This window comes from Zootoca vivipara, chromosome 16, assembly GCF_965207765.1.
Source record: "Zootoca vivipara chromosome 16, rZooViv2.hap1.1, whole genome shotgun sequence".
In the NCBI taxonomy this organism is placed as follows: domain Eukaryota; kingdom Metazoa; phylum Chordata; class Lepidosauria; order Squamata; family Lacertidae; genus Zootoca; species Zootoca vivipara.
In genome coordinates, this window is record NC_142599.1 from 24540338 (window position 1) to 24566208 (window position 25871).

The 25871-nt window shown below is 46.1% G+C and overlaps 1 protein-coding gene across 1 annotated transcript; it reads left to right on the forward strand.

Annotated features, from left to right (window-relative positions):
* The first annotated feature begins 453 nt into the window (after positions 1-453).
* MEX3A (mex-3 RNA binding family member A) lies at positions 454-23060 on the forward strand. The gene is made up of 2 exons (XM_060269474.2): positions 454-1325; positions 20651-23060. Exons 1-2 carry the CDS (start codon positions 740-742, stop codon positions 21754-21756), a joined length of 1692 nt encoding a protein of 563 aa, XP_060125457.1. The 5' UTR covers positions 454-739; the 3' UTR covers positions 21757-23060.
* The last annotated feature ends 2811 nt before the right edge of the window (positions 23061-25871 follow it).

Consider the following 25871-nt stretch of genomic DNA (forward strand, 5'->3'; position numbering starts at 1 on the left):
GAGACTTCTCTCGCTCTCCCTCCGCCCCTCTCCTGCTGTTGCTGGTGCCGCGATCGACTCGTCCTGCTCCTCGCCGGGACTCAGGCGCTCCCTTCACCGTGCCTTTTGCTGGCTTCTTCGCACGCGCGCGCGGGGGTGACTTGGGGGCTTTTCCATCCCGCCGGATTTTCCCCCGCTCCTGCTTTTTTTTTTTGCCGTCGCCCCCCCTCCCCGGACTAGCTCTCTCTTTCTTTCTCTCCATCTCCACACCCACTTCGGCGGCCAGGCGGGGTCTGCGCGACAGCACAGCAAGAGCATTTTAAAAAGAAAAAGGGGAAAGAGAGGGGGATCTTTGTGCGCCCAAGAGCCACACTGGGCAGAAGGGATCAGGTTACAGCAAAGGAACCGAGAGAGAGAGAATCTGCAAGAAAGAAAAAGAGAGGGGTCGGGGTGAAGGGGAGGGGTGAGGGAGAAAGGGGGCTTGGCCAGCAGGGAAAAGAGGGGTGGTGGGCGGGGGTCTCTCCCTCTTTCTTTTGCCTCCCCCCTACCTCTTTGTGCCTCTCCCCCCTCCTCTCTAGCAGGCTCTTTGTTTCCCCCTCCTCCTCTCCTACCCACCCGCCCCCTCCCCATCCAAGCGGCAGCAGCAGCAGCAGCAGCAGCAGCAAAGGCAGCAGCAGCAGCAAGCCCCATCCTCATCATCACCATCCCGCCGCCGCCGCCGCGCCCCCCCACCCCCCTCTCTCCCCAGCCTTTGTTAGCCATGCCTAGCCTGGTAGTGTCAGGGATAATGGAAAGGAACGGGGGCTTCGGGGATCTGGGCTGCTTCCCAGGGAGCAGCAAGGACAGGGCGCTGCTGGAGGATGACCGGGCGCTGCAACTGGCCCTGGACCAGCTCTGCCTACTGGGCTTGGGGGAGCCTTCGGCCGCCGCCGCGCCCTCCGCCTCGGCCCTGGGGGTCGGTGGCGGAGCGGTGGAGGACGGCATCAGCAACAACCAGCCGGCGCAGCCCCCGGCGCCGCCCCAGCCGCAGCAGCAGCCCCAGCCGCCTCAAGCGCCCCTGCCACAGCCGCCGCCGCCTCCTCCTCCTCCTCCGCCAGCTTCAGCAGCGCAGCAGCAGCAGCCCCCGTCGCAGGCGGCTCCCAAAGGCTCCTCGGTGGCGGCGGTGACCGTGATCCCACCTCCTCCGCCGCCGCCACCCGCTCCGCCGACCGGTGCCGCCGCCGAGGCCGGCAAGCTCTGCGTCCTGTACAAAGAAGCCGAGCTGCGCCTCAAGAGCAGCTCCAACACCACCGAGTGCGTCCCGGTGCCCAGCTCCGAGCACGTGGCCGAGATCGTGGGAAGGCAAGGTGAGCGCTCCGCGCGCGAGAGAGGCTCGCCGGACGGGACTGCAGTAGGGAGGGGGGCCGCGCTCCTCCGCGTTGCCCATTGTCTGCGCCGCGGCGGTGCAACCCCAGCCCGCCCGCGAGCAGCGCCCCCCACACCGCTCCCCGGGTGGCTAGCTGGCTGGGCAGGCGTTGCGCCGGACGGGGGTCCTTCTTTCTTCTTGCTCACCCCCTCCGCTCTTCTTCCTCCCAGTTCTCACTTTCTCTCTCTCCCCACCGGTTCCCCCTCTTTATCTTTCTTCCTCGTTCCTTCTTTCCTTCCATCTTTCTTTCTTCTTTCTTCCTCCCGCCCCTCCTTTGTCCCGAGTCCTACCGTTCTCCCCCTCCACTGATGTTCGCCTCCTCGCCCGCCCTCCCTCCTTCCTTTCTTTGTGCCTACAGTAAGTCTTTTCCTCCTGCTGCTGCTACCGTCGCTGCACTTGTTTTTCTGGCCTCTTCGCTCCCCCCCCCCCGCCACGTCTTTCCCAGTTTTGTCTGAGAACCTTCATCCCAGCACCCCACTTCTGTCCTGTCTCCCACACCCCACCTCACGTCTTTCCTGCGCTGGTGATGTTGCCCTTCTCGCCCCTCTTTCGTTTTCTGCTCCTTTCTTTTATCCGGCCTTTCCAGCTCTCTCCCTGCTGCACCCCCTTCTTCCCCGTCGCTCCTGTTTCTTTCAGACTTTCCTTTGCCCCTCTTCTTTTCCTCCACCCGCCATCTCTCTCTCTCTCTCTCTCTTATCCCCCCTCCCCTTCTCAAAAAAGTTCAACTTGCCCTTTCCTCTAGCCTCGCAAAAAACCACTACTCTTGTTCCCACTGAAACACTTAATGTTGACCTGCCTTAGAAGAGGGGGGCATCAGTGGATGCAAAGTTAAATAGTGTTTCACACACCACACCCCCACGCCCACTTCGTAGCTCCCTTTGCTTTGTATAAATCATTTCCAGGGCCACTTGCTAGATTTTCTCACCTCACACTTAAGATGAATAATGGCCACTGCAGGGGGTGGAAATGGGGGTGGGGTCCTTCTCCATCAGGCATGGGGGGAAGGCAATGGATGTATTTTGAGAAAGGGTCACAAATCCATACATTTTACTAGCCACACAGTGCACTGTAGAAATAAAAAGGACTGGGAATTCTATCGCTCTAAGCTAGATAATAAATAAAATGCATTAAATTTATAGGAGGGGAAAATGGCAGAAAGTTCTCTCTCTCTGCTTTCTGTCTTGTCTTGTGTCTCGCTCTGTTTTTCAAAAATGGAAATGCAAAATCTGAAGTGCCCCCAAGACACTCTGAAAACACGCCTGTTACTTTTAATTGCATCCTGATCTATATTGTATCTCTCTGGTCTTACAAATATTACAGTCTCCCGTCTTGAAGATTTGGTGCACTTGCCAATTTTCAATGGGCTGGTGCTAGGGACTCGGTGGGGAAGGCTGAGAAAATCCCCCCTTTTGTTGAGTGCATTTCTGGAAGCAAAAGGGGGTGTGGTTCTCTTCTGGACTGTAATAGTGGCTGGTGCGCAGGGCTGTGTGTGTGTGCAGAAAGGTTGCGAATGCTTGGAGCCTATAAAGGATTGAAAAACAGATTAATGAAAGTTGAACTTGTTATGTGGCCTGTATTTGTTTGTGTACGTGCTTGTGTAGAGATGACAGTTTTTGTTTTAGAAGCCCTCCTTTTGTCTTCATTTATGCACACTTTTCTTTCCTGTGGCTTTTTTTAGTGGTGCTCTCGCTGCATGATAGACAACAGCTGAGAGCCCTAAAAAGCAAAACAAAATTACATCCCATGTGTGTGTGTTATGTCCTATCCATACCCCTGGAGGAAGATGGCCAATAAATTGTCTACCGCCCCCCTCATCTTTGTCAACACACCAGTGCCAGAGTCTGCTAAAGTTGCCTTGTTCCAAAAGGAGGGGGGGTCTCCACATTGTGTTGTTTTTGCTAATACTCGTGTGTCTTGTCAGCCCTGGAGATGTGGTTGCAACTCCCAGTTGTATGTACCACATGGAAGGGGGGGAAGTTTTATAGGGCCTCTTGGGAGGGAAGAAAGGAAATGGGGTTTCAGTTGCAAATTGTGTGGCAGAGGGGGGCAGGATTATGGGGCAGAGGAGTGAAAGGATGATCCACCGCAAAAAACAGAGCCATGTTATTAGAACAATGGAGCTGGCAATGGCAGGTCTTCCTACAAACAAAACCAACGGTTAGAGACTTTGGGGCTCAGCAGCTGGGCCCCTGCAGCATAGAGATGAGCCTTCACCCCCATATCCAGGGGAGCAACACCTTTCTGAGACTGTATCAGCACTGACCTGGTTGTAAAGCCACTACCTCCAACCTTCCCCAGGGGATAAACCAAACCAAACCTTTCCTCCATTCCCAAAGTCAGTTAGAGTTCATTCAAAACCTCTGCAAAGAAAAATGGGGGGGGGAGAGAGCAAGGTCGCATGGAGCAACACATGAAAGGGTGGGTGGGTGTGCACCCACCGAAGGTGCCCACCTCTTCCTCATCTTGTTCATTGTCCATATTGACACACTACCACAAGTCCTGTTTTGCCCAGGTGCTCAACACTGGTGGCGCAGGCGAAGAACTGGTGTGAGGTGCATTGCAGCGAAAGATGGGCCTCTCTTTGTTTAATTATGCTGGGTTCTTGGAGGGGGTGTGTGGAAAGGTGTGTGTGTGTGTGTGTGTGTGTTGTTTTTAAAATAAAATTGCCTTTTAAGCCAAATCCAAAATGGAAGGGTTGCATAGCTGCAAAATAAGATGCTGCTGTTGTGTTCTCTGGGATAACCCTGCTGACCCACACTCACAGGCGAAGGGGGTGTGTGCATGGCATACAGCAGTGCGCTTAGAGAAGGGCTGGTGGAAACTAATGGCTTTTTCTCAAGAGGAGAGGTGGGCTTCCTCCCACAGTTTTAGAACCCTAATAAGGCAGCTCCTCAGTTCACGTGCACCAGCACTGCTCAAAATCTTTTTGTTTCTTTTATTTCCCATGGAGTGGGACTGCTTTTGCACTGCCCCAAACCTGAAACTCAAAAGCAGATAAACTAACAAGGCCTGGGATGGGAAAGGCTAGGTTCCTGAAGGCTGGCTCTGAAAAGGGCACCACCACATCCCCTTCACCTCAACAAAGAGAGGGTTCTCAGCCCCATTGTTCTTCATGGGGCCTGCTATTGGGTATCTTTGGAAAATCTAACCAATCCATTTTGCCAAAGGCAGACACCATGGCTTCCAGCCTTTTCTAAGCACACTGCTCTACACGGTGCCAATAACACACACACACCCTCCGCCTATTGAGTGTGGGTCAACAGAGTTACCCCAGAGAGCACAATAGCAGCATCTTGTTTTGCTACCATGAAACCCTTCCATTTTAGATTTTGCCACAGGACAGAGGATTACTAGAATATCTACTGGCTTGGAGTCTGTGAGTGAGTGAGTGAGTGAGTGAGTGAGTGAGTGAATAAAATGAAAATTTGGAAGTGGTTGAGAAAACTAAATTTAGGCATGACTAGTTGAATGAAGCAGAAGATGGGGGCTATTTAAAAAACCTGCAGGGGGATAAAAATGCAAATATTCAGCTTGCTCAAAATGAATGTTTGGCCTTCATTAATCTTCTCCCAGGTTAAATACAATCATGGTTTTCCTCTGCTTAAGTAGCTTTCTTCATCAATCAAAGCACAGATTGTTAAAATATCCAGTGTTGGGATGGCTTACCATACATGTTAAAGGGGGCCATTCAGTGACATTGCTAAATAGCATTTTTAATTAGCAGCATAAATACCCACCGATTTGCTTCCCTGTTGCCCTTGAAAGTACATTGACAATGGGGTTGATTTCCATTCCCACATCCTGGACTTCAGGAATAAAGAGTCCAGGAGTCCTCCATCCCTAAATGTAAAAATGAAAATCAGATGTAGCTATTTTTGATGAGCAAAAACTGTGCCCCTCCCCATCTAGGTTTTGGGGAGAGGTACCCAAGCATGGATCTGTTTTGTGCAAAAGACACCATGAGAGGCAAAGTTCTGCTTGGAGCATATGCATGCTCCTTGGAAACTGTGTTTTTAAAAGAGCTGCTTGCATGCTCTCGACTTAATCATGGAGCAAAACAATGCGGCCCTTCAAGTTACAGGATTTATAAAGGATGCAAGATAAGTTCATATTCTGAGTGCAGGCATCTGCCAAGGGCACTTTATTTAATTATTAATTCTTTAATTATCCATCCTGATCTCCACCCTGCTCCAGCTCAGCAGCTCCTGGGCAGGGAAATAGTACATAAGGAAAAACAAGGTGTTAAAGATATACAAATGCACAAAAAGCAAATGTTTGTGGAAACAGGTTCAGTTTACCAAATACCTAGTTATCCACCAATGAGGAGTTTCAAGCCTTTGGGGGGAAATAAATTTTATAGACATTTTATAGAAAAACAGTTCCATTCCTGTGAGGCAACCCTCCACATAGCCTTTCTGCATGGACTTGGTGCATAGACAGTGGGCGCTCTGGGTTGGTCTTAAAACTGGTGATGCAACATGAGACTGAATGTGTTATCTTAAGGGCTGAGCTAAACGCTAGGAGAATCATGCAGTACAACCCTCTGTCCCTTCAGAATGAAGGTTGTGTGAATCTTGAGCATGATAACATGTAAAACCTTCCTGTGGAAATCTAGTATGTAAAGGAGAAGGATTCTGTCCTTGGCCTCTTGCTGGCATGCTACTTTTTTTACAGACAGGAAAGCTATGGGTTGTAGTCAACTAATTCCTACTCAGAAGACCTACTAAAATTAATGATCCTAAGTTAGTCATGCCTAGTAACATAAACATGGCTACTCTAAGTAGAACTAGCGTTGAATACAACTCTTTGCCTTTACATTGCATCCATTTAGTGAGCATTTCGAAGCAGTATCTGATCACATAGATCATCTTGGATATCCAGGTGCGTCAAGAACAGCCAAAGAAGGACCTCACTATTTTTTAAATAGGGACTGCTGGAGCCATCATGAGATGCATGACTTTGAGTGCAGGAGGCCTTTGTTCAGCCCAATGGATTAATGATGTGGTGATAGTGTCATGTAATACAGTATATAGATAGAACGTTTCGGTCAAAGTGGTGGAGTTATGTGGAAAGCTGTAACTTCATTGACTTTTAGCAGAAACCATACTATTGGTGAAATTACCCTCCTTGGCATTGTGGATGAAGGTGGTAGCACTATACCCCCAACCACTGCAAGTAGAAACCCTGATTTCTCTGCACAGCGTGATGGGTGGAGCATGTCAGGTTGTGAATGATGCTTCAGCCAGCTAAAGTCACCATAGTTTGGTCTTAGTTTTTTTCCACACTCACTTTTGCACATACCTGCACCAGTGATTTATATACCATGACCTACGTTTAACAGGAGCCACCTCTTCTGCAGTTGTGTAGTATGGCAAATAAATTGCTAAGTTTAACTGTGATTGTTCTCCTCTAGCACAGAACCAGAGAACTTCCCAGGAGAATCCTGGAGCTTACTCCTGTGCAACACAAAGCAGATTGAACTGCACAAATAGCAGGGTGCGGGACTTTAAAAAAAAATGTTTCTAGACCTCACGATTGCAACAAAATAGTGCTTTCTTCTTTAACAATAATACTTAGGATTCATAAAGTGTTTCAGGTGGTTATCTTTACAGCAACCATCACAACTAGAGTGGGACTCCCCTTAGTGCTATTTGAGGGAGAGGGAGTTACACCAAGACTATGCTGGCATGAACTGGTGGAAGTTGCAGTCCAAAAACACTTGGAGGGCACTAGGTTGGTGAAATCTAGTACAGAGAGGTGGAAAGGAAAAAAAGTCACCAGTTCTAGACAAACTTCTGGTTTGTCTGTGCTGGAGGAAGGTGCCTGGAGAGGTTTTAGAAAGTTGTTGTTTAGAGGCTTGCAAAATTGGAGTAATTTTGTACCTGGCTTAATTAGACCTGGCTTTTTTTTTCTTCTAGTGCCAAGACTCAGCTCTAGAATGCATGTGGTAAAAATGGATGAAAGTGCTGCTGAGAAGGCGCAGGGAGCATTTCCTTCACTTATGTAAAATGCATTTCCTTTGACAGTGAATAGTTACAGTGTCCTTGCACGTTAGGGAATGGTGAGGGGTGTGTTGTTGTTGTTTAGTTGTTTAGTCATATCCGACTCTTCGTGACCCCATGGACCAGAGCACGCCAGGCACTCCTGTCTTCCACTGCCTCCCGCAGTTTGGTCAGACTAATGTTCGTAGCTTCAAGAACACTGTCCAACCATCTCATTCTCTGTCGTCCCCTTATCCTTGTGCCCTCCATCTTTCCCAACATCAGGGTCTTTCCCAGGGAGTCTTCTCTTCTCATGAGGTGGCCAAAGTATTGGAGCCTCAGCTTCAGGATCTGTCCTTCCAGTGAGCACTCTGGGCTGATTTCCTTCAGAATGGATAGGTTTGATCTTCTTGCAGTCCATGGGACTCTCAAGAGTCTCCTCCAGCACCATAATTCAAAAGCATCAATTCTTCGGCGATCAGCCTTCTTTATGGTCCAGCTCTCACTTCCATACATTACTACTGGGAAAACCATAGCTTTAAGTATATGGACCTTTGTTGGTGAGGGGTGTTGTTGTTGTTGTTTAGTCGTTTAGTCGTGTCCGACTCTTCGTGACCCCATGGACCATAGCACGCCAGGCACTCCTGTCTTCCACTGCCTCCCACAGTTTGGTCAAACTCATGTTTGTAGCTTCAAGAACACTGTCCAGCCATCTCGTCCTCTGTCGTCCCCTTCTCCTTGTGCCCTTCATCTTTCCCAACATCAGGGTCTTTTCCAGGGAGTCTTCTCTTCTCATGAGGTGGCCAAAGTATTGGAGCCTCAGCTTCAGGATCTGTCCTTCCAGTGAGCACTCTGGGCTGATTTCCTTCAGAATGGATAGGTTTGATCTTCTCTGGATTCCAAATCGGCAAGTGGTGTTTCCAGCGAATTTGAATCCTGAGACCTATTTTTCTATTTTAAGTGGTATTCATGAGAAAAATATAGGTAAATCTTATTTCAGGTTTCTATAGGTGTAAGGTAGAAGTGAGGAATCTCCGGCCTGGAGGACAAACGTGGCCCCTAAGCCTCTATTTCTGGCTCCTGGGACTTTTTCCACAGGAGCCAAACTCTCACTGGCTCTGTTTTGTACCCTAGGTGTTTTTGCCTTGATGGAATGTGTCCTTGAACTCTAATAATGTCTCCTCCTTGCTTTGATGAAAGATAGCAAGGGGTGTGTGAGCGTGTGAAGAAAATACCCTAATGTACAAAAGTAACATTTGCATTTGTTCCTCACCCCTAGTATATCAGATCCCATGTGCCACAGGAAGGAAAAGATAACAGCACAGCAAGCACTATTGCCTGTTTCACGTATTATTATTATTATTATTATTATTATTATCATCATCATTTATTAGGTATACATGCCAAATTTTATCACATGTATTTCAACAAATGTAACTTTTTTGATGATAGTAAGCCCCAGAAAGCTGATTTTTACCAGAGCCTCTGAGTCACACCTGAAAGCCAGTTGCACATTCTCCACATCTTGAGGCGAATTCTGGAGGGTTGTTCATATTGTAACATAGCAATTCCCAACTTGCCATTGAAAGTACCGTATATTCATCAGAAAGCTGCCAGTACTAGCTCCTGAATGAGACGGTTCACACAAGATAACAGAATCAAGTGAGGAATTGCATGTGTAATGCAGAACCTCCATTTCACCTCACACTATCTTTAAACAAGACTTTTCAGTTTATACATTTCAGCTACCAAACTTCAAGTGTTCACTAATGAAGTGTATTTAATGTACGTGTATGTGTGAAGCAAAGACACTTAGGTTTGCAAACCTGGGTTTGTCACATGGATAATTCACATTTGTTAAATGTATGTGGTTGGGGGGGGGTTGTTGTTGTTTTTAAAAATACACTTTTAAAACAGGCCACCAACACTTATGGGTCCGGAGACACACCGGGAAATCTAAGAAACTCATGGGCACCACAAAATATTCCTTTAATGGAAGAAAAACTGGTGATACTCAGAACACCTACAGCAAAGCGAAACATCTACACACACTGCAAAATAAGTAGAATTAGCAAAAGAAGAAGAAGCAGGCAATACACCACCCAGCAATCAATTCCTCTTCACAGGAAACTCCAGGAGTTGTAGCTCTGTGAGGGGAATTTGTGGCCTCCTAAAAACTCTCAGCACCCTTAACAGGTTACAGCTCCCAGGATTCTCCTGGTTTATAGTGATATCATAGCACTTTAAATGTATGGTGTGGATTCGTCCTTAGTCCGCCTGAGAGAAGCCTGATGCTTTGTATTTTATACCATTCATTTGTTTTAGTATTTTAAAACTGTGAACTGACTTGGCAGCCAGGCGGCATATCAAAACAAAGGAAGAAAAGAGCATAGGGTTGTCAAGTGCGAATCAATTCTGAGAGGAGGCCCTGACAGAGAATTCTAAGGGTGGACTAGCTTCAGCAGGGTGGGGCTGTTATTTCCTTCACCTTGGTACTTTATTTGGTTTTCTCAGACCACTATTTATACATGTCTCTGGCCTTTTCTGAGCCCTTTCCTCAGCCCCCATTTATTCAGCCCTCTCCCAATTCTCTATAGAAGTTGTGTCTTGAGAGGGTTTGAGAACATAAGAGTCCTGGGACCCTCTTATATTTTCATTTTTACCTCATGTTTACCTCATGTGTAGGCACCAAACATCAGAGGCTGGATCACAATTCCCTTCCAGAAGGTTCTGAAGGGCCAAACCAGTCCTTCAAAATTGCCCACAGAACATGGTAGCTGGGTTTTAATGGCTTTCTTGCATGCCTGTATAAGAGAGCCTGAGTGAAACCAGCTTTCCCTGAGGGCTTGGCCCTTTTCATACATTTTTTGTTCACTAATGAGCACATGGGGTGTGTGTGTGTGTGTTTGTATCAAATTCATAGCCTGCCCTTCCAAAGGGAGCCCAGGGCATTTCACATAAATAAAATTACATAAGAACAATTAAAAGCAGCACACACCACAGGCAAAAGTAAAAACGTCATAAAATTATCAGCCAAAAGTCTGGACATATAAGAAAGTCTTTAGACGTTTCTTGAATTCAAGTAAAGAGGGAGACTTCCTGATTTCCCTTGGGAGGGAATTGTGAGGGTGCCACCATTAAGAATGTCCTGTCTCTGGTACACCCCGCAAGCTCCCTGTGTTCTGAGGTAATCTTTTCAGGAACCTATGCATGTGCACCCAAACACATATAGGCTCCTCTCTGGAAAATGGAGAGTCACAGATCACGTTTAGGATGCTGTACAGTGGAACCTCGAGTTGCAGACGTAATCCGTCCCAGAGGCACATCCACAACTCTGAGCGTTCGCATCCAGAAGTGCCCCGTCTGTGCATGCCGCGACGCGATTTAGCACTTCTGTGCATGCGTGAGCAGCAAAACCCGGAAGTAGCTGTTCCGGTACTTCTGGGTTGCTGCAGGACGCAACTTGGAAGCAGACGCAACATGAGGTATGACTGTATATGTTTGAGTGCAAGAGCATAGGTCCCATGCAAGTGATACACTTCCACCATATGAAAACAGCTCTTGTCTTCCTCCAGATGGGTTATGAAAGAGGTGTCAGACATAATAAAGCTTTATTGGGATGTTTTAGGGTCCACCCCAACTGCTATTCAAATGACTGAACTATCTTTGGGGCTCAGAAACTGATGCAAAAAGCATCTCATCACCCTCCCTTTCTTGCCATGAACTCTAAAGCAGCATTTTCATACCATGACCCATCTTCAATTCTAGCCTGCAACTTGGGATCCGTTTTTCTTTTTACTATACTAATTTCATTTTAATGTTGTATTTTCCTGCTTCTCTTTCTCCTCACCGTTTTTCGGGCCCTCCCCATGTCTTTCTGCTTTACCTTCTTATGCCCCACCCTCTTTTTTCTTAGCTAATAAAAAGGGTATTGTGCTGAGAAGATGCAAACCTCCAGCCTAAAAAAAAGCAAACAAACCCTGGAGAGCACAGTTCTATAAATTGATAGTTTGGGCTAGCCCCAAGCTTTTTGTAGGGGGCCCAACAGGATGCCATTATTGGTCGTGGGACCGCCTTGTCAGCAAACTTGCCCCAAGAGCCACCATGCACATGAACCAGCAGCAATGAGGAAGAAAAGCAGAAGTCACTACTTAGTCAATGCTTGCCTGCTCTCCTTCCGGGTGGTGGCCCCCCATGTTCGGTTTCTTCCTTTTTTCATGGTGGCCAAAATTGAGCCTGGTAGGCCCAGCCCTCACTATGTCCCTTCGAGGGGTAGAGCAGGCATCCCCAAACTTCGGCCCTCCAAATGTTTTGGACTACAATTCCCATCATCCCTGACCACTGGTCATGTTAGCTAGGGATCATGGGAGTTGTAGGCCAAAACATCTGGAGGGCCGCAGTTTGGGGATGCCTGGGCTAGAGCAAGGGGGTGAGGGCAACTGCAGTGTCTCTTCAGCACTGTGACCACTCATTCACTTGAGGTGGGCCTGGTAGTCTTGGGCTCTGCCAGAGGTCACCAGCTCCTGATGCTGGCTGAGGCAGTCGACTTCAAAATTTTGTGCCTCTTTCAACTCCTTTTATTGCAGCAACCTTTTATTTAATTTATCCATCTATCGAAAACACAAATAAAAAATATCCGAAGCAGTGCACAAAAGCAACCAACAACCATCCTAAAACAGCAAAAGACACGTAATGCCCAAGTGAATGAATTCAAAACAATATGCACTACTGTAGATGGTGGTATGTGCCAAATCAGTATTAATGGTCAAGCAATATCTGAGTGGACAATATTTATTTATTTATTTTGACACAGGCTAAAACCAGGGCCAGCTCTATTATAAGGCAGAGTGAGGCCGCTACCTTAGGTGGCAGAAGCTGCTGAGTAGCAGCAGCTCACAATTGCTTTTCTTGAATTCCCCTTTGTTGCCACACGGCCTGTTCTAGCATAGCTGCCAAGTTTTCCCTTTTCTCACGAGGAAGCCTATTCAGCATAAGGGAATTTCCCTTTAAAAAAGGGATAACTTGGCAGCTATGGTTCTAGGCCCCTTAATCTGACCAGCTAACGGTTCCTGTCACCAGTGCTGAAGTCAGATTTCAGTGTTAGTCCAGTGGCTTTTCTATACATTGAATTGTGAAGGGGCACCATCTTGTTATTTGCCTCAGGCATCAAAATTTCATGGGTCAACCATACCAAAAACATACAGTAGTATGGTCATACTCCGAAACTATCTTCACAGCTCAATGCCTGTAGTATTAAGTGGGATTTACTCCCAGGTAAATGTAACCATAAGTTGTCTTCCCTCTGTGCTTAGCTTTTTTCTGTATGTTTTGTTTCCTTGTCTTCTTTTTCCTTTGCATTTTGTCTTCTTTTAAAAAACTCAAAACACCTTTTTACCAAAATAAGTGCAAAGAAAATGGTGACAGTGTCATGGTGTGACAGTGACCCACCTGAAGCCAGGATGTGACCCACTTGAGGGTTCCTCTGACCCACCAGATGAAGATTGATGCTATAAATTATTAAGAACAGGTGACATGCAATAATTGTTCTGTGTGTGTGTGTGTGTGTGTGCGCGCGCACGCCATTCTTGAAATCAGAGGAGGACCCAGGCACTACAGAGCAGGGTCCAAGATCATTGGAAGAAGTGTAATACGTTGCAAATGCACTCTTTTGCAAGATAGAAATGAAAACAAAAGCTATATACTGTATTCAGTTTACTACTTTTTAAAAAGTATATTTTGGGGGTGGGGAAAAGGAGCCTCGCCTCTTTCTTTTCTGTCAGCTGGGCTACAGTATCTAGTCACCTGGCAACCCTAAACAGTGGGATTATTAATTTGGTGTCAAATTCTGGTGGAATTGACTTATTTGTGCACACTTGGGGGGGGGTTAAAGGCCTGGCCTCCAGGTATCTGCTCAAGTGAATGAATAAACATTTGAAATCAACAGTCCTGGGTTAAAGCATGAAACTACAAAGCAGTGTTTTGAAAGCCCTGCTATCATACTGGTATACACACCAGAGATCTGCTGCAGCTCAGTGGCAGACCTGGTTTTTGTTTTGTTTTTCCTGCTTAACATACAAATTAGTCAATGTTTTACAAACAATGGATCTTGTGGTAGTCACTGAGATTATTCCACTAGGAGAGGGTTCTTTTTAAATTATGGCTTCATTTCCAGAAGAGATTAAGGCCATTGCTCTGGATAGTGTGTGTGTATTCTATGCCATAGTAACTGCAGGTCTGTACCAAGAGAAGCTGCATTCTGCATCCTGGCAATGCAAATTTGAGTGACAAACTTGCTTCATTTTACAAGTTTTACACAATTTATTTCACCATGTTACTGTTGGGCATTCTGCTGCCTCTTGTCATGGGAAGGAGCTATGGAGGACTCTGAAGTCTCCCAACCTCTGAAAACTTTAACCAGCAATTTGCCAGCCATCTGAGTTTCACTACCGTATGAAGCAAATACTCATAACCCTAACAGCCAGAAACTTTCTTCAAAAGAGAGAGAGCGAAAGCGCTCAGATTCTTAGGAATGCTAATTTGCACCTAATACTGTATGCTGCGCTTTTGCAGAATGACAGTGCACAAGCAGCCCCAATACCTCCATCAGGTAATCAGGTCCAGAACTCCCACTGAGACCGGTGAAATGACGGATGCCCCACTGAGGCAGGCCCAACTCATTCAATTTTTTTCCATTGCAATACAGTAGATCTAGAGCCAAAATAGATTGCCAACCTGAGTGCCTCTTAGTAATGTGAACAAAACCACGCAGCAAGTGCAAATGGGTAGGCCAGAGTGGGGAGTGTGCGCTGAGGAGGAAGAAAAGTCCCTGAATGAGCATGTAAAATTTCTAGTAAATTCAAGCATACCTTGGTTCTGCAGATCAGCCTGGCTTAGAATCTAGGGCAGTAGGAAATTGTCTCCTGAAGCTCAGCTTAATTCAATTTCCTTCTCCCCCTCAAACAACCCAACGCCTTTACCTCAGGACCCCTCCCCCTATACTTTGCACCTGCCTAAGCTTCCTTTCCTGTTGTCACCCCCTCCCCTTCCTGTTCGGGCATGGAAAACATGTGTCCAAGATGACCATCCCGACAGTGACACACCCACTTTCTACTGTACTGCGATACGCGCCTGGCTGCTGCTGGCAGTGCCATTTTTTCATGCAACAACAGTTTACACTGGCAATGCAGTGAGGCAGAGCTATCCCAATGGTTGGCTGGTGATCTGTAGCACATGCTTTAATAATCATCATCATCATCTCCAGGTTTTGTTTAGCTTAACCCCTCCCCCCCAAAAAAACCTGTTTTTAACTGTACAGCAGATAGATAGATATATATCACCTTTATTTATTTTTTACAAAGCCCGTAGGAGCATAATTGCCTAGATATCTGTTTATTTCATAAAGGAATCATTCTAATTATTATTCAGCCTGTGCTGCAAGCCAGGGTTAAGATTTTCAAGATGCCCGCCTCTGTCTGGGTAAGTAAAGGGATTTTGATTCTACGTCGTAGAATGGATGCACACCTGAGACATATTATGAACACTGAAAAAGTGTGACTATGACAAGCAGGTGTTAGAAAACATGATGGTAATATCGGGGTGCTGCACCCTCCCTAGGATCGCCTCAGGCTCCCTATCTATCTAGCTTTGTTGCAGTGTCAAGCAGCCCACAGTATAAATCAAGACATAAATTCCCTCACTCGCCAAAGAAAAATTGGAAGTCCAAACAGCATTGGCTAAATTATAAGTACCGGTATTTGCAAGTAACTGCTTTGAAACTACGAAAGATTAGATCCTTAAAAGAGCAATCTTTGGCCTTTCCAGACTGGAGACAAGCCTGTAACTTACCATGTAGGATCGCACTGCTGATTTTCACCTTCCTGTTTATTTATGTGAACAGAAGAAGCTACCTAATGCAGAACCAGGTCACTAGCCCAGTGCTGCCTCCCCTAACTGGCAGTGGCTGTCCCAAGGTCGCAGGAAAAGGCATTTCCTTTTTTAGCCACCTAAGGTTTGTTACGAGATGTCAAGGAGTTAAGTTGGGGTCTTCTGCATGCAATGCTGGTGCTTTACCCTTGAACTGGGCCCCTGTCAAGCTGGTATTGTCCCCTCTGTTTGTCTCCTGTTTGATTTCATCCTTCTCTCTGTCTTTGTACAGTATCTCAAACTAACTCTCTCTCTCTCCCCACCCCCTTGCACCTCCAAATTTACAAGGAGCAAGAGGCTGGGATCTGGCGCAGGGCCTTTCCCATTATAGCATCCATTCTTTGGAATTCACTGCCTGGGAAAATCCACCAAGCTATTTCCTTTGTTCTTCCACCAGCCTTCATACACACAAAACCTTTCCCAGACTATTGTTATTGATGCTGAGTTTGTTATCCTGATTTTGACTGGTGTTTGTGTTTACATTGTGTTTCATAGTGTACTTCTATAGACAACATTGTGCAGGAAAACAGGGAAGTACCTGCATAACTGCAACACCCTTGCTTTCCAAGTACAGGAAGAACCCCCCCCCCCGTCATTTCACATTTCCACCTGCTGAACATGATTAAACTGATCTTAAGTCTTTATTTTTAAAGACTTGTAAATGTTCATCTGAATGTATAATCTAACAATTGTTCTGGCTGTAGGTACGAACTAATCGTGACAGATAGCTTGTGTCCATGTGCATGCATTTATTAGTGCATTTAAGTGCACTTGTTGGGATGCAACTGCAGAGAGTCTTGACTTCTAAGAGACCAAACATCCTTAGAAGGCAAGATAGAGACAAGCGTGGAGTTCATGAGATTATTTTAAAAGATATTTCATGCAGCAAAGCAACTTGTGGATCTACAAAGCTTGGGTTACTGCACTACTGTGTCAGGTAGAAGGGTCTCGGCCTTCATTTCCACCTGACATGCTAGGTTTCTATGTGCAGGGAGCATTCAGTTACATGAGCTGCAACCTGAAATTATACAACCTACTTAACTTAGGGCCAAAGTTGACATGATGGCAGCTGTTATGTGTGTCCTGACCTCTAGCACTACCCCAACCACATAGGAGCAGGAATAGGGGTGGGGTCTTGTTCTTAAAATGGGGGCATGGCAAACATGTGAGCCCCCCCCCATCTTATGGTGTGCTTCTCTACAGCCTCTCTCCCAGCTCCAAGTAGAGAGAGTTCGGCATGCCTCACTTCCTTTTGCTTTTAAACTTGCAGACACACTCACTTGATACATAACGGGGTAGTTTAGTGTTTAAATAAATCACACTCTTCCCATTGCATCTATATTTGTCCCAGGAACAAGGCCTAATAATACAGGTCTTCATGGTTATTTGAGATGTCCAGAGAAACAAACAATTCAGATGTGCACACAATTTCTCTCACTTTCATGCTACTAGTGGTGCAGTAATAAAACTGCTAGCTAAGCAGGGTCTGGTATCTTCAAACTAGATGAGGGAACCTGTGCTGAGATTTCTACATTGCAAGGGGTTGGACTAGATGACACTCGGGGTCCCTTCCAATTCTATGATTCTATGAATGTTTTTTTCCCTTTGCTTTTTGGCACGCTGGAACTCAAAAAGCTTTGCTTCATGGATTGGTTTCCTTAATTAACAAGGCCCTTAATTAACGAGTTCTTGTTTAGAAGTGGGGGAAGATCCCACAGCTCCACTTGAGGTTGAGAGAACATCTACTCCACCAACATATATTGGTTTTATACCAATTTGGTTGTCACGTGTCCCTCCCCGCAAGAACACAAAGTATCCTGGGAACTGTAGTTTGGCGAGAGAGTATCAAAGCCCTATCTCAGAACTACAGATGCCCAGAGCATGGAAATGACTATAAAATCCGTTCAAGACTGTACTGCAGATATGTTTTGAGTATGGATATAATGGGTGGGAAAAACTATCCCAACAATTCAGTCCAAATTCACAGCAGAGGAAAACAAGCTCTGAAATGGTTACGTTACAAAAATTCAGTTGAATTAGTAACTCGGGCTACATTGCAGGTGTGCAATTACTTGGAAAGGGATTTCATTTTTTAGGCTTCTTTGGAGTATGGGGGACTTTTAGCACAGCAAACTTGTTATTGCAAGCATTCCTCCATCAAGTCATGTTTGCAGCTCCGCACCCTATTCATTCCACTTTGAGGCAATTTCCTGGGACATGGCAGAAACAACATACATGACAGCATTCACGAGTCCAGCCCTGCCAGGCAAAACCTAGCAAGGAAAGTTAACAATTTCTCTAGACCGCTTCCATGTGCAAAGGGGTTGGCACCAATATTGTCTTCAGCTCACCTACTGCTCAGTAGTTTGCCTGCTTGGGCTGGGAGAATGGGGCAGAATCTGCAGGGATGTGTACTTCTTGCTTCCTTCACGTGTGTGAGGGGGCCTCCCCTCCCTCCAACTCTGTTTCAAGAGGAAGGGTTCCCTCCATCTGTCTGACTCTGCGGCACCCTTTGTCCTGTTTCTGGGCCAGTCACAGCCCCCACCCACCCACCCACGGTTGCCTGCCTGCCTCCTTTTGTCTGTTCCTTGATTCCCCCTCCCCCTTTCCTCCTCTATGCTCTCCTTGTCAGGGTCCCTTTTGCCTTTTGGTCTGCAGTGTGTGTGTCCCCCCTCCTCTTTTTTTTTACCCTGCCTGCATCCCTTTCTCCCCCCTCCCCAGAGAGCCTTGTGCAGCAACATTTGTCCCCAATTACATCTCTGCCTTGGTTTCCTTCCCATCTGCGCCCAGCATGGGTTTCCCCCATCCTTTGTCTCTCGGTCTCCATCACCCCTTTGTTTCACCTTTCCTATTACACGAGGGCTCTTTCATTGCTCTTCCTCCCTCTAGCTCCGCTCAGCCACTACCACCACTACTACCCATTAAATCAGGGAGGGCCTCCATGTCTATCTTAGCTGAACACATCTGGGAAGAAGAATCGGGTAGCGGGGAAACACAGCCGTTGTTTTGTCTCCTAAACAGGCCCTGGACGGCGGCAGATTTTCACAATGCAGATTCCCGGCCCCAATGAAATTGATCCTTTCGGTGCAGTGTGAGTGTAAGAGAGAGAGAGAGAGAGAGAGAGAGAGAGAGAGAGAGAGATCAGTCCATTAGGGGCAGCATTCCCCCCTCCCCCCCCCAACTGCACTGCATTTGTTTCCTCCCAAGGCGCAAAGCAGCAGTGAGTGGGGCTCTCTGGCTTCCTGCCAGTGCTTGCCATCTAGACTGGGATTTCTGAAAACATACCTTACCTCAAGTCTTGGGATAAATTATTTATCCCAGTTCCATGAATATAGAGGAGGGAAGAAATAAGTTTTTGTCTCTAGGATATTTCGTCTTGGAACATCCTACTTTTCATTTCTTTGTTTAATGGTGTTATGCCATAAGGGCAGGAATGGGGAACTTTTGGCCCTCTGGGAGTTGCTGGACTACAGCTTCCATCAGCCACTGCCACTGGTCAGGGATTGTGGGAGTTATAGTTTAGCAATGTTCTTGTTCTCCAGCTCCCATAAACCCCCAGCCAACATGGCCAATGATCAGGTAGGATGAGGGTTGAAGTCCAGCAACATCTGGAGAGCCACAGATTCCCCATCCTTGTTCAGTGGAATTCTCTTTTTTTCTGCCATCTTCACTAGCATTCATCAGACCTTTTATAAAACGCAGTTGTGCTTTAAATGGCCTCTTACGTGGGGCAAAGAATTGCATCCAGGTGATCAGGAAGGCAAGTCCATTTGGCTGCATTACAACATGTGCAAGGGCAGAGCGGCTATTGAAAGGTGTGTGTCTGTCCTGTTATACAATGCCTGCCTTTCTAGCCAGCAACTCCTGGAGATGCGTAAGAACAGAGGAAGAGCCTGGCTTCTGAATCAGACCAAATGCCCATATAGTTGCCAGGTGGACTCTCCAAACTTGTGATTCCCAGTTGCTGGTATTCAGAGGTGCACTGGTTCCAATACTGGAGGTGGTACATGGCTAACATGCCTGGTAGCCACTGATCCTCCATGGGTTAGTCAAAAGTAAGGACTTAGGGCATTTACACCCAGTAGTTTATTGTGGAGTCAGTGTTTTTTACAGCATCCACATGACGTCATCCTAATCAAAATCCAATATCTACCCCCTCCCCATTCCAGTTTAAACCAGATTTACTATTGGGGGGGAGGGGAATTATCAGATTTTTCCATAGAAAAAGGATCTCGAGATTTAGTAAGAAAGTAATATGGGGCAGCATTTTGATGATGACATCATATGGATGCTTTTTATTTGTGGGGAACAAATCATGGAATGTTAGCACTGGAAAGGAGAAATGTAACCTAGGAGTCAGCTAGATTGGTAAAGAAAAAGCAATTTACATGTGTTGTATATGCGATATAACATTGTGCCACCAGATGGCGATGTGGACTCCTATTTTTCTCTACTTGTTTTCCCTGTTTAAATTTACAACACATTTATCTGAAACGCTTCTTTTATGTGTCTAGATCCAGCCCTAGAGGGAGGAAATGCTACCTTACCCACAGCGTTCCAAGAGACTGTCTTGCTGGATCAGACCAAAGCGTCAGCTAGTCCGGTTCCCCACAGTGACCCACCCCAGCCACTGATATTTGGGGAGGCAAACTACCTTTGAACATGGAGACTTGATTTTGTTATCATGGCAAATGGTGACTGAAAAATCTCTCTTCCATAACTTTGTCCGATCCCCATAAGGGTTCTTCCCATAGACTGGAATAGATGGATCTTTGGTCTGATCCAGCACAGGCTCTTCTTACATTCCTAAAGCCACATAGAATAGTGGTTATCAGCACACATTTCTCCAACAAATCCCCTTAGTTGTCTGAAGAAATAATCTTCTCTGAAGCTTATTTAAAACGCTTTAAAACTAGTTTCAATCATAAAAATAAGGTGGGTCCTGAAAATATGCACTTCAGGTGTCAAAATCCAGGGTAAAGAGATGTGTCTTCAGTATTCTCTGGAATATTGAAGGTGTCAGACTCACCTCTGTGGGGATGGAGTTCCACAATTTAGGGGCTACCACAGAGTATGTTCTTTCCCATTTTTCCACATGGCGCATCATTTCATGAGCCCGTTAGTTGTCTTTTTGCTAAACTAAAAATCCCAAAACATTGTATGTAACCTTTCCTCCTAGGGGTAGTTGCTCCAGCGCACTGATCATTTTGGTTACTCTTTTCTGTCCCTTCTCTGATTCTTCAGTGTCATTTTTAAGGACTTTGTGGTGGCCAGAACTGTACATTACACAGATCCTCAGTGCCTTTCAGAACTGGGCCTACCACTAACTCTTATATCCTTTGTTTCTTTTCTGTCTTTAAAGGTTGCAAAATCAAAGCTCTGAGGGCAAAGACTAACACCTACATCAAGACTCCAGTACGTGGGGAAGAGCCTGTCTTCATGGTGACTGGGCGGAGGGAGGACGTCGCCATGGCAAGGAGGGAAATTATTTCTGCAGCCGAGCACTTCTCCATGATCCGCGCTTCTCGTAACAAGGCTGGCACCACCTTCGGCAGTGCTCCAACCTTGCCGGGGCAAGTCACCATCCGAGTCCGGGTCCCATACCGCGTGGTAGGCTTAGTGGTGGGGCCTAAAGGAGCTACCATCAAGCGGATCCAGCAGCAGACCAACACCTACATCATCACACCCAGCCGGGACCGGGACCCTGTCTTCGAAATCACGGGAGCCCCAGGCAACGTGGAGCGGGCCCGAGAGGAGATTGAAACTCATATAGCCGTCCGGACAGGCAAGATCCTAGAATACAACAACGAGAATGACTACCTGTCCAGCAGTCCTGACTCGGGCATGGAGAACCGATACTCAGAGGCCTGGCGGGTTCACACTCCAGCCCCTGGATGCAAGCCTCTCTCCACCTTCCGTCAGAACAGCCTTGGGTGCATTGGCGACTGCTCTGTGGACCCTGCCTATGAGACACCCCGGCTGAATGACCAAAACGACTTCAATTACAGTTACCTCTTCCCCAACTATGGTGTCAACAAACAAGATCTGTATTATGGCGTGCCAGAGTCTGGTGCTCCTTTGTGGGCTGGGCAGGAGAACACCAACCCTGTCTCGGTCCTCTTCTCCAAGCAGCAGCGATCTAGCAATACGGGCTCCATCCATCCCAACTCGCACCGTTCCCCATCCTCATCTATACAAGAGCCTACCCTCTCTGGGCTTCCTAGAAGGTCTCAGGGGGAGCCTTTGCAAGGGTTTTCCAAACTGGGTGCTTCTACTGCCACCCGGACATCCATCTCCAGCAGCCGGGAGTGCATGGTGTGCTTTGAGAGTGAGGTGACGGCAGCTCTGGTCCCCTGTGGCCACAACCTCTTCTGCATGGAGTGTGCCGTGCGGATCTGTGAGCGGACTGACCCAGAATGCCCTGTGTGCCATGCAGCAGCCACTCAGGCCATTAGAATATTTTCTTAAGAGAGAGAGAGAGAGATTGAGAGAGGGGGAAAAGACAACATAAGGGGAACTGGAGTGGGTGACAGGACGGGAGGGAGGGGACAGCAGAGAGCGAGAGAAAAATACAGATATGAAATAATTTGAAGAATGAACGAATTAGGGGGAAAAACAAAATGAAATTAATTTAAAGGAGAAGAAAGAAATTATTTTAGGAGCAATGTAGGGTTATTTTTAAAGAAAATAATAAAGATGATGATAAAATTAAAATGGAGAAGCCAGGAATATTTGGGAAGGTAATCACTACACTATAAAGCCTGTAGTGTCATTTTTAAATCGAGAAACTCTTTAACACACACACAAGTGATTCTCAAGCAACGTGGGAGGTGCGATGTGGTGGCATTTTGGGGCAGGGCCTGTGGTTTCTGCCGGCAACAGAGAGAAGTTATTACTGGACAGGTCAGGGGTCGTCTTCTCATCCCGCAAACCCAGCCTTGGCCTGAACGTGGTCTGAAGTTGCTGGGCCCTTCAACCTGCCTGGTGGATGAAAAGCTCAGAAAGGAAGTAAATCAGGAAGGGAAACAAGAAAGAATAATGAGAGAAACCATCAGCCTCTGGGAACCCGATCAAACGAGGGCACAACTGTATTACCTCAAAACACTTAAAAAGAAAAAGAAGCAGCTAAAGATCTTTATATTCTTTTTCCTCTATTTTTTTCCTAAGAAAAAAAAATTAAAATGAAAAATAATATTTGAGCCAGTGAAATGGGGAAATGGGGGTGTTAGAAGAGCCCCAAGATAAAATCCTCCTGGCCACCATTTTATTTTTCCATTTTGAATCTTCTGAGCCACCACAAAACTCTTTTGAACTTTGATTTTTCTTTTTCCTATTCGAGCAGGGATTCATCTAATAAGAATCAGGAGTCACTAACAGGGTATTTTCCAAAAACAAACCCCCCATACCACAAATCAACGCTTCCATATTCCCACTCAAGGGGGATTTGGTGAGGGTTGACATCCAGGTTTCTGCATTTCGCTCCCCGCACTTGCCAAGCGATGCAATTTCAAACATTCATGCAAAAAGACAAGCCTTGTTTTTTCCTTCCTTTGTTTCTCTTCATTTCGACAACGACAATTTCGCACCAAAACCTAAGAATGATGATCATGCAATACTGGCAGCGAAGCCCACTTAAAACAAACCCACAACCCGACAGAAAGCAAAAAATATATATATACGAATTAACATGTTTATATATAATTTTGTCGTCTTTTTAAAATGGACCAAAACTTTTGTTACACAAAATCAAATAAAGAGATAAAATAAGAGTATATCCTTATGGACCAAAACCTCTTTTTGCTGTCCTCATCTGGATCTTCCTGAGGTTGCCCTAGTTTTATATATTATATTTTTTTCACAATGAAGCAAACAGACACATGCTCAAAAAAAAAAAGAAAGAAAAAATAATATTGAATTGCCTTGTTAAACATCCTTAATCATTTCAAGACATTTGACTCCTGCTTTTGTTACATAGGATGCTTTATCAAACTTTTGGGAATTGGAGAGACAAGCACTCAAACTCGCTTCCCTGCCAATTTCAACGGCCCCAGCAACGTAATGTAGTCAGGTTTTTTCAAGTTGCTACATGGATGCCAAATTGCCAAGATTCAGAGGGGTGGGTTAAAAATAACAGAGTTATATGCATTAAGTGTGTGTATGTGTGTATGTATACACACTTACACACATGGTATATGCTCCTTCCCATTCCCGTTTTTACATATGCTTACACTTCTCGGACCCTTATTTAGAAGAAACCGTTGGAAACAAGAAACTTTGCAGCTTCCTATAGATGGTTCTAGAAGATGAGAGCTTCTCAATTTTTATCTTTGTATGATATGTTGCAGGAAACATGACTTTCATCATCACATAACATGCTTCCTGATGGAAGCCATCCCCTCTTTCCCCCCCCCAAATACTGTCCTATTGATTTGTCCTAAATGGCCCTCAAGTCATCCACTGACAGGGCTGGGTGTGCTCTTGTGCTAAACAGAATCCCTTCAGATTCCACCCCAGATTTTGCAAAAATTATTTGACATAGCTGTTAGCCTTGGGGAGCACAGGGCTATCTATGCGCAACACCAAAGTTTCATCCCTTGGCCAGAGGAGGTTGGGCTGTGGCTACCTATACTCCCTCCCATGTTGTCCCATTGGGAAGCCTCCTTGGATCCTGATTTCTCATGATGCCAAATTCCACCCCTTATACTTTATCCCAGAAACTTTCAGAGAGCACACACAGCCCTGCAGCTCTACCATTTTTTTATTTCTGCAAAAACCCAAACTGCATTCTGCTGAATGTAACAAGTGACTATGATCCATGTCTGAAGGGAGGGAGCTGGGGGTGAAGGTGTTGCTTTAAATGATGACAAAACATGTGTATTGTGCTGGAATTGGAAGAAGAAGGGGTTAAGATGAAGGGCGATCGCCTCCTAGGTTATTAACTTTACATCCAAAGGACAATGCTCTGCTAAAGGGGACACTGTCAGTTTTACTTGGGACTTCCCACCTACACCCTTGAAGCTGAAGTGGCTTCCTTCTGTATTGCAGTTTTGTGCAGGCCCCTGGGTGTTTTTCAAAAAACGAAAACCACCCCTAATCAAAATTATTTGCATTCTTTTTTACATTCAGGTGAGCTTGGCAACATGAATTACCTGCTCTCCTTTCAAATTCCAATACATAACTGCCTCTAAATTGTGCTGGATTGATGGCAGTTCCACAACTTGGGTCAACCACCATGGAAAATTAGAATCTAAGCATGCCAAATCCATTCATGACAAACCCAGGTGAATTTTTCTCCTTGAAAGCAAATGTGGATGGTTGCAAGTGGTCGAGATGGAGCTGATTCAGGTGGCCTTCAGCCTCTCGGTTTCCAAATCTGGCAAAGTGTCATTGTCAGCCTTGGCCAACCCAGTACCTCCAGATGGCAAAGGCTGGCCTTGCCATCAAGATTCATCTGGAGTTGCCTTCAAAGCAGCTTGATCTCCACACCACGTGGGAAGTGAAGTGTGCGGCTTGCCCTCTTCCGTCCTTGGCACATCCCTTGGCATGCCAGCAAAACAACTTTCTATGCATTCCTTTTGAAAGCCTGCAAAGGCTTTTGAAATACTTGGTAACTGGCCTCACCAGCTTTCCAACCCCCTTCTTAAAAACAAGTCCCTTCATGGACACCACAAATTCTGACAGTTTCCCCTTTTCTTTGAAAAAATAATAATGAAAAGTTCTGGTGCCTGTTTTGTCAAATAGGACTGTATGACTCCTGGTATGAGAAATGGGGAAAGGAAACGGGGGCTGCGGGGGAGGAGGGTGGGTGGGGGGGAGAAAAATACATTTTTCTTTTTTTGGAGAAAGAAAGAAAGAATGCAAAAGGAAACGAACGGATACTGACGTGATTCCATTTGTTCCTGGTGTGGGAGGGGGCTGCCTGGCCTTCTCCCACTCATGTAGATAAAAGGGGATAGGGGGAGGAGGAGGAGGAGGAGGATGAACAAGAGGGTGTCCCAGACTTTGTGGCAAAGGAATAAAGGGTGGGGTCAGAAGGATGGCCCCCCTGTCTGATGGTGCTCCCTCTGACGACGTTGCGCCCCATTCGGGGATGGATATATTCTTTGGATTTAGTTGTTCTTGGCGGAGTGAAGTCTGTTTCGTAGTTAATGTGAGAAAGTTTTCGGTCAATGTTTTTTTTAATTCTTTTATTGCCAGGCAATGGAGAAAGGATAACTGAGGAAGAGGAGAGGTCTCCCAATGTGGGGAAAATACTTATTGGGAGGTTGGGGCAGATTTTAGCTCCGGCCCTATGGGGTGAGTAGTAAAAGGGTGGAAGAATGGCGACCGGGAGCAGGGGAGGGGCATGTGGATCGGTTCCTATCCTTCCCCCCCATTGTCTTTCTTATTAAAACAAACATTTGAAACACTCTTCCCCACCCCCACCAACACACATGCACGCATGGTGAAAATCGATGGATATTCCCCCTTTAAAAAATAAAAATAAGAGTATAAAACCCAAACCAACATCCACACTTGCTAATTAGAAATGGAAGGGGCATGTATCCTGTCTTAGAACAAATGTTCTTCATGAACCAGGCAGG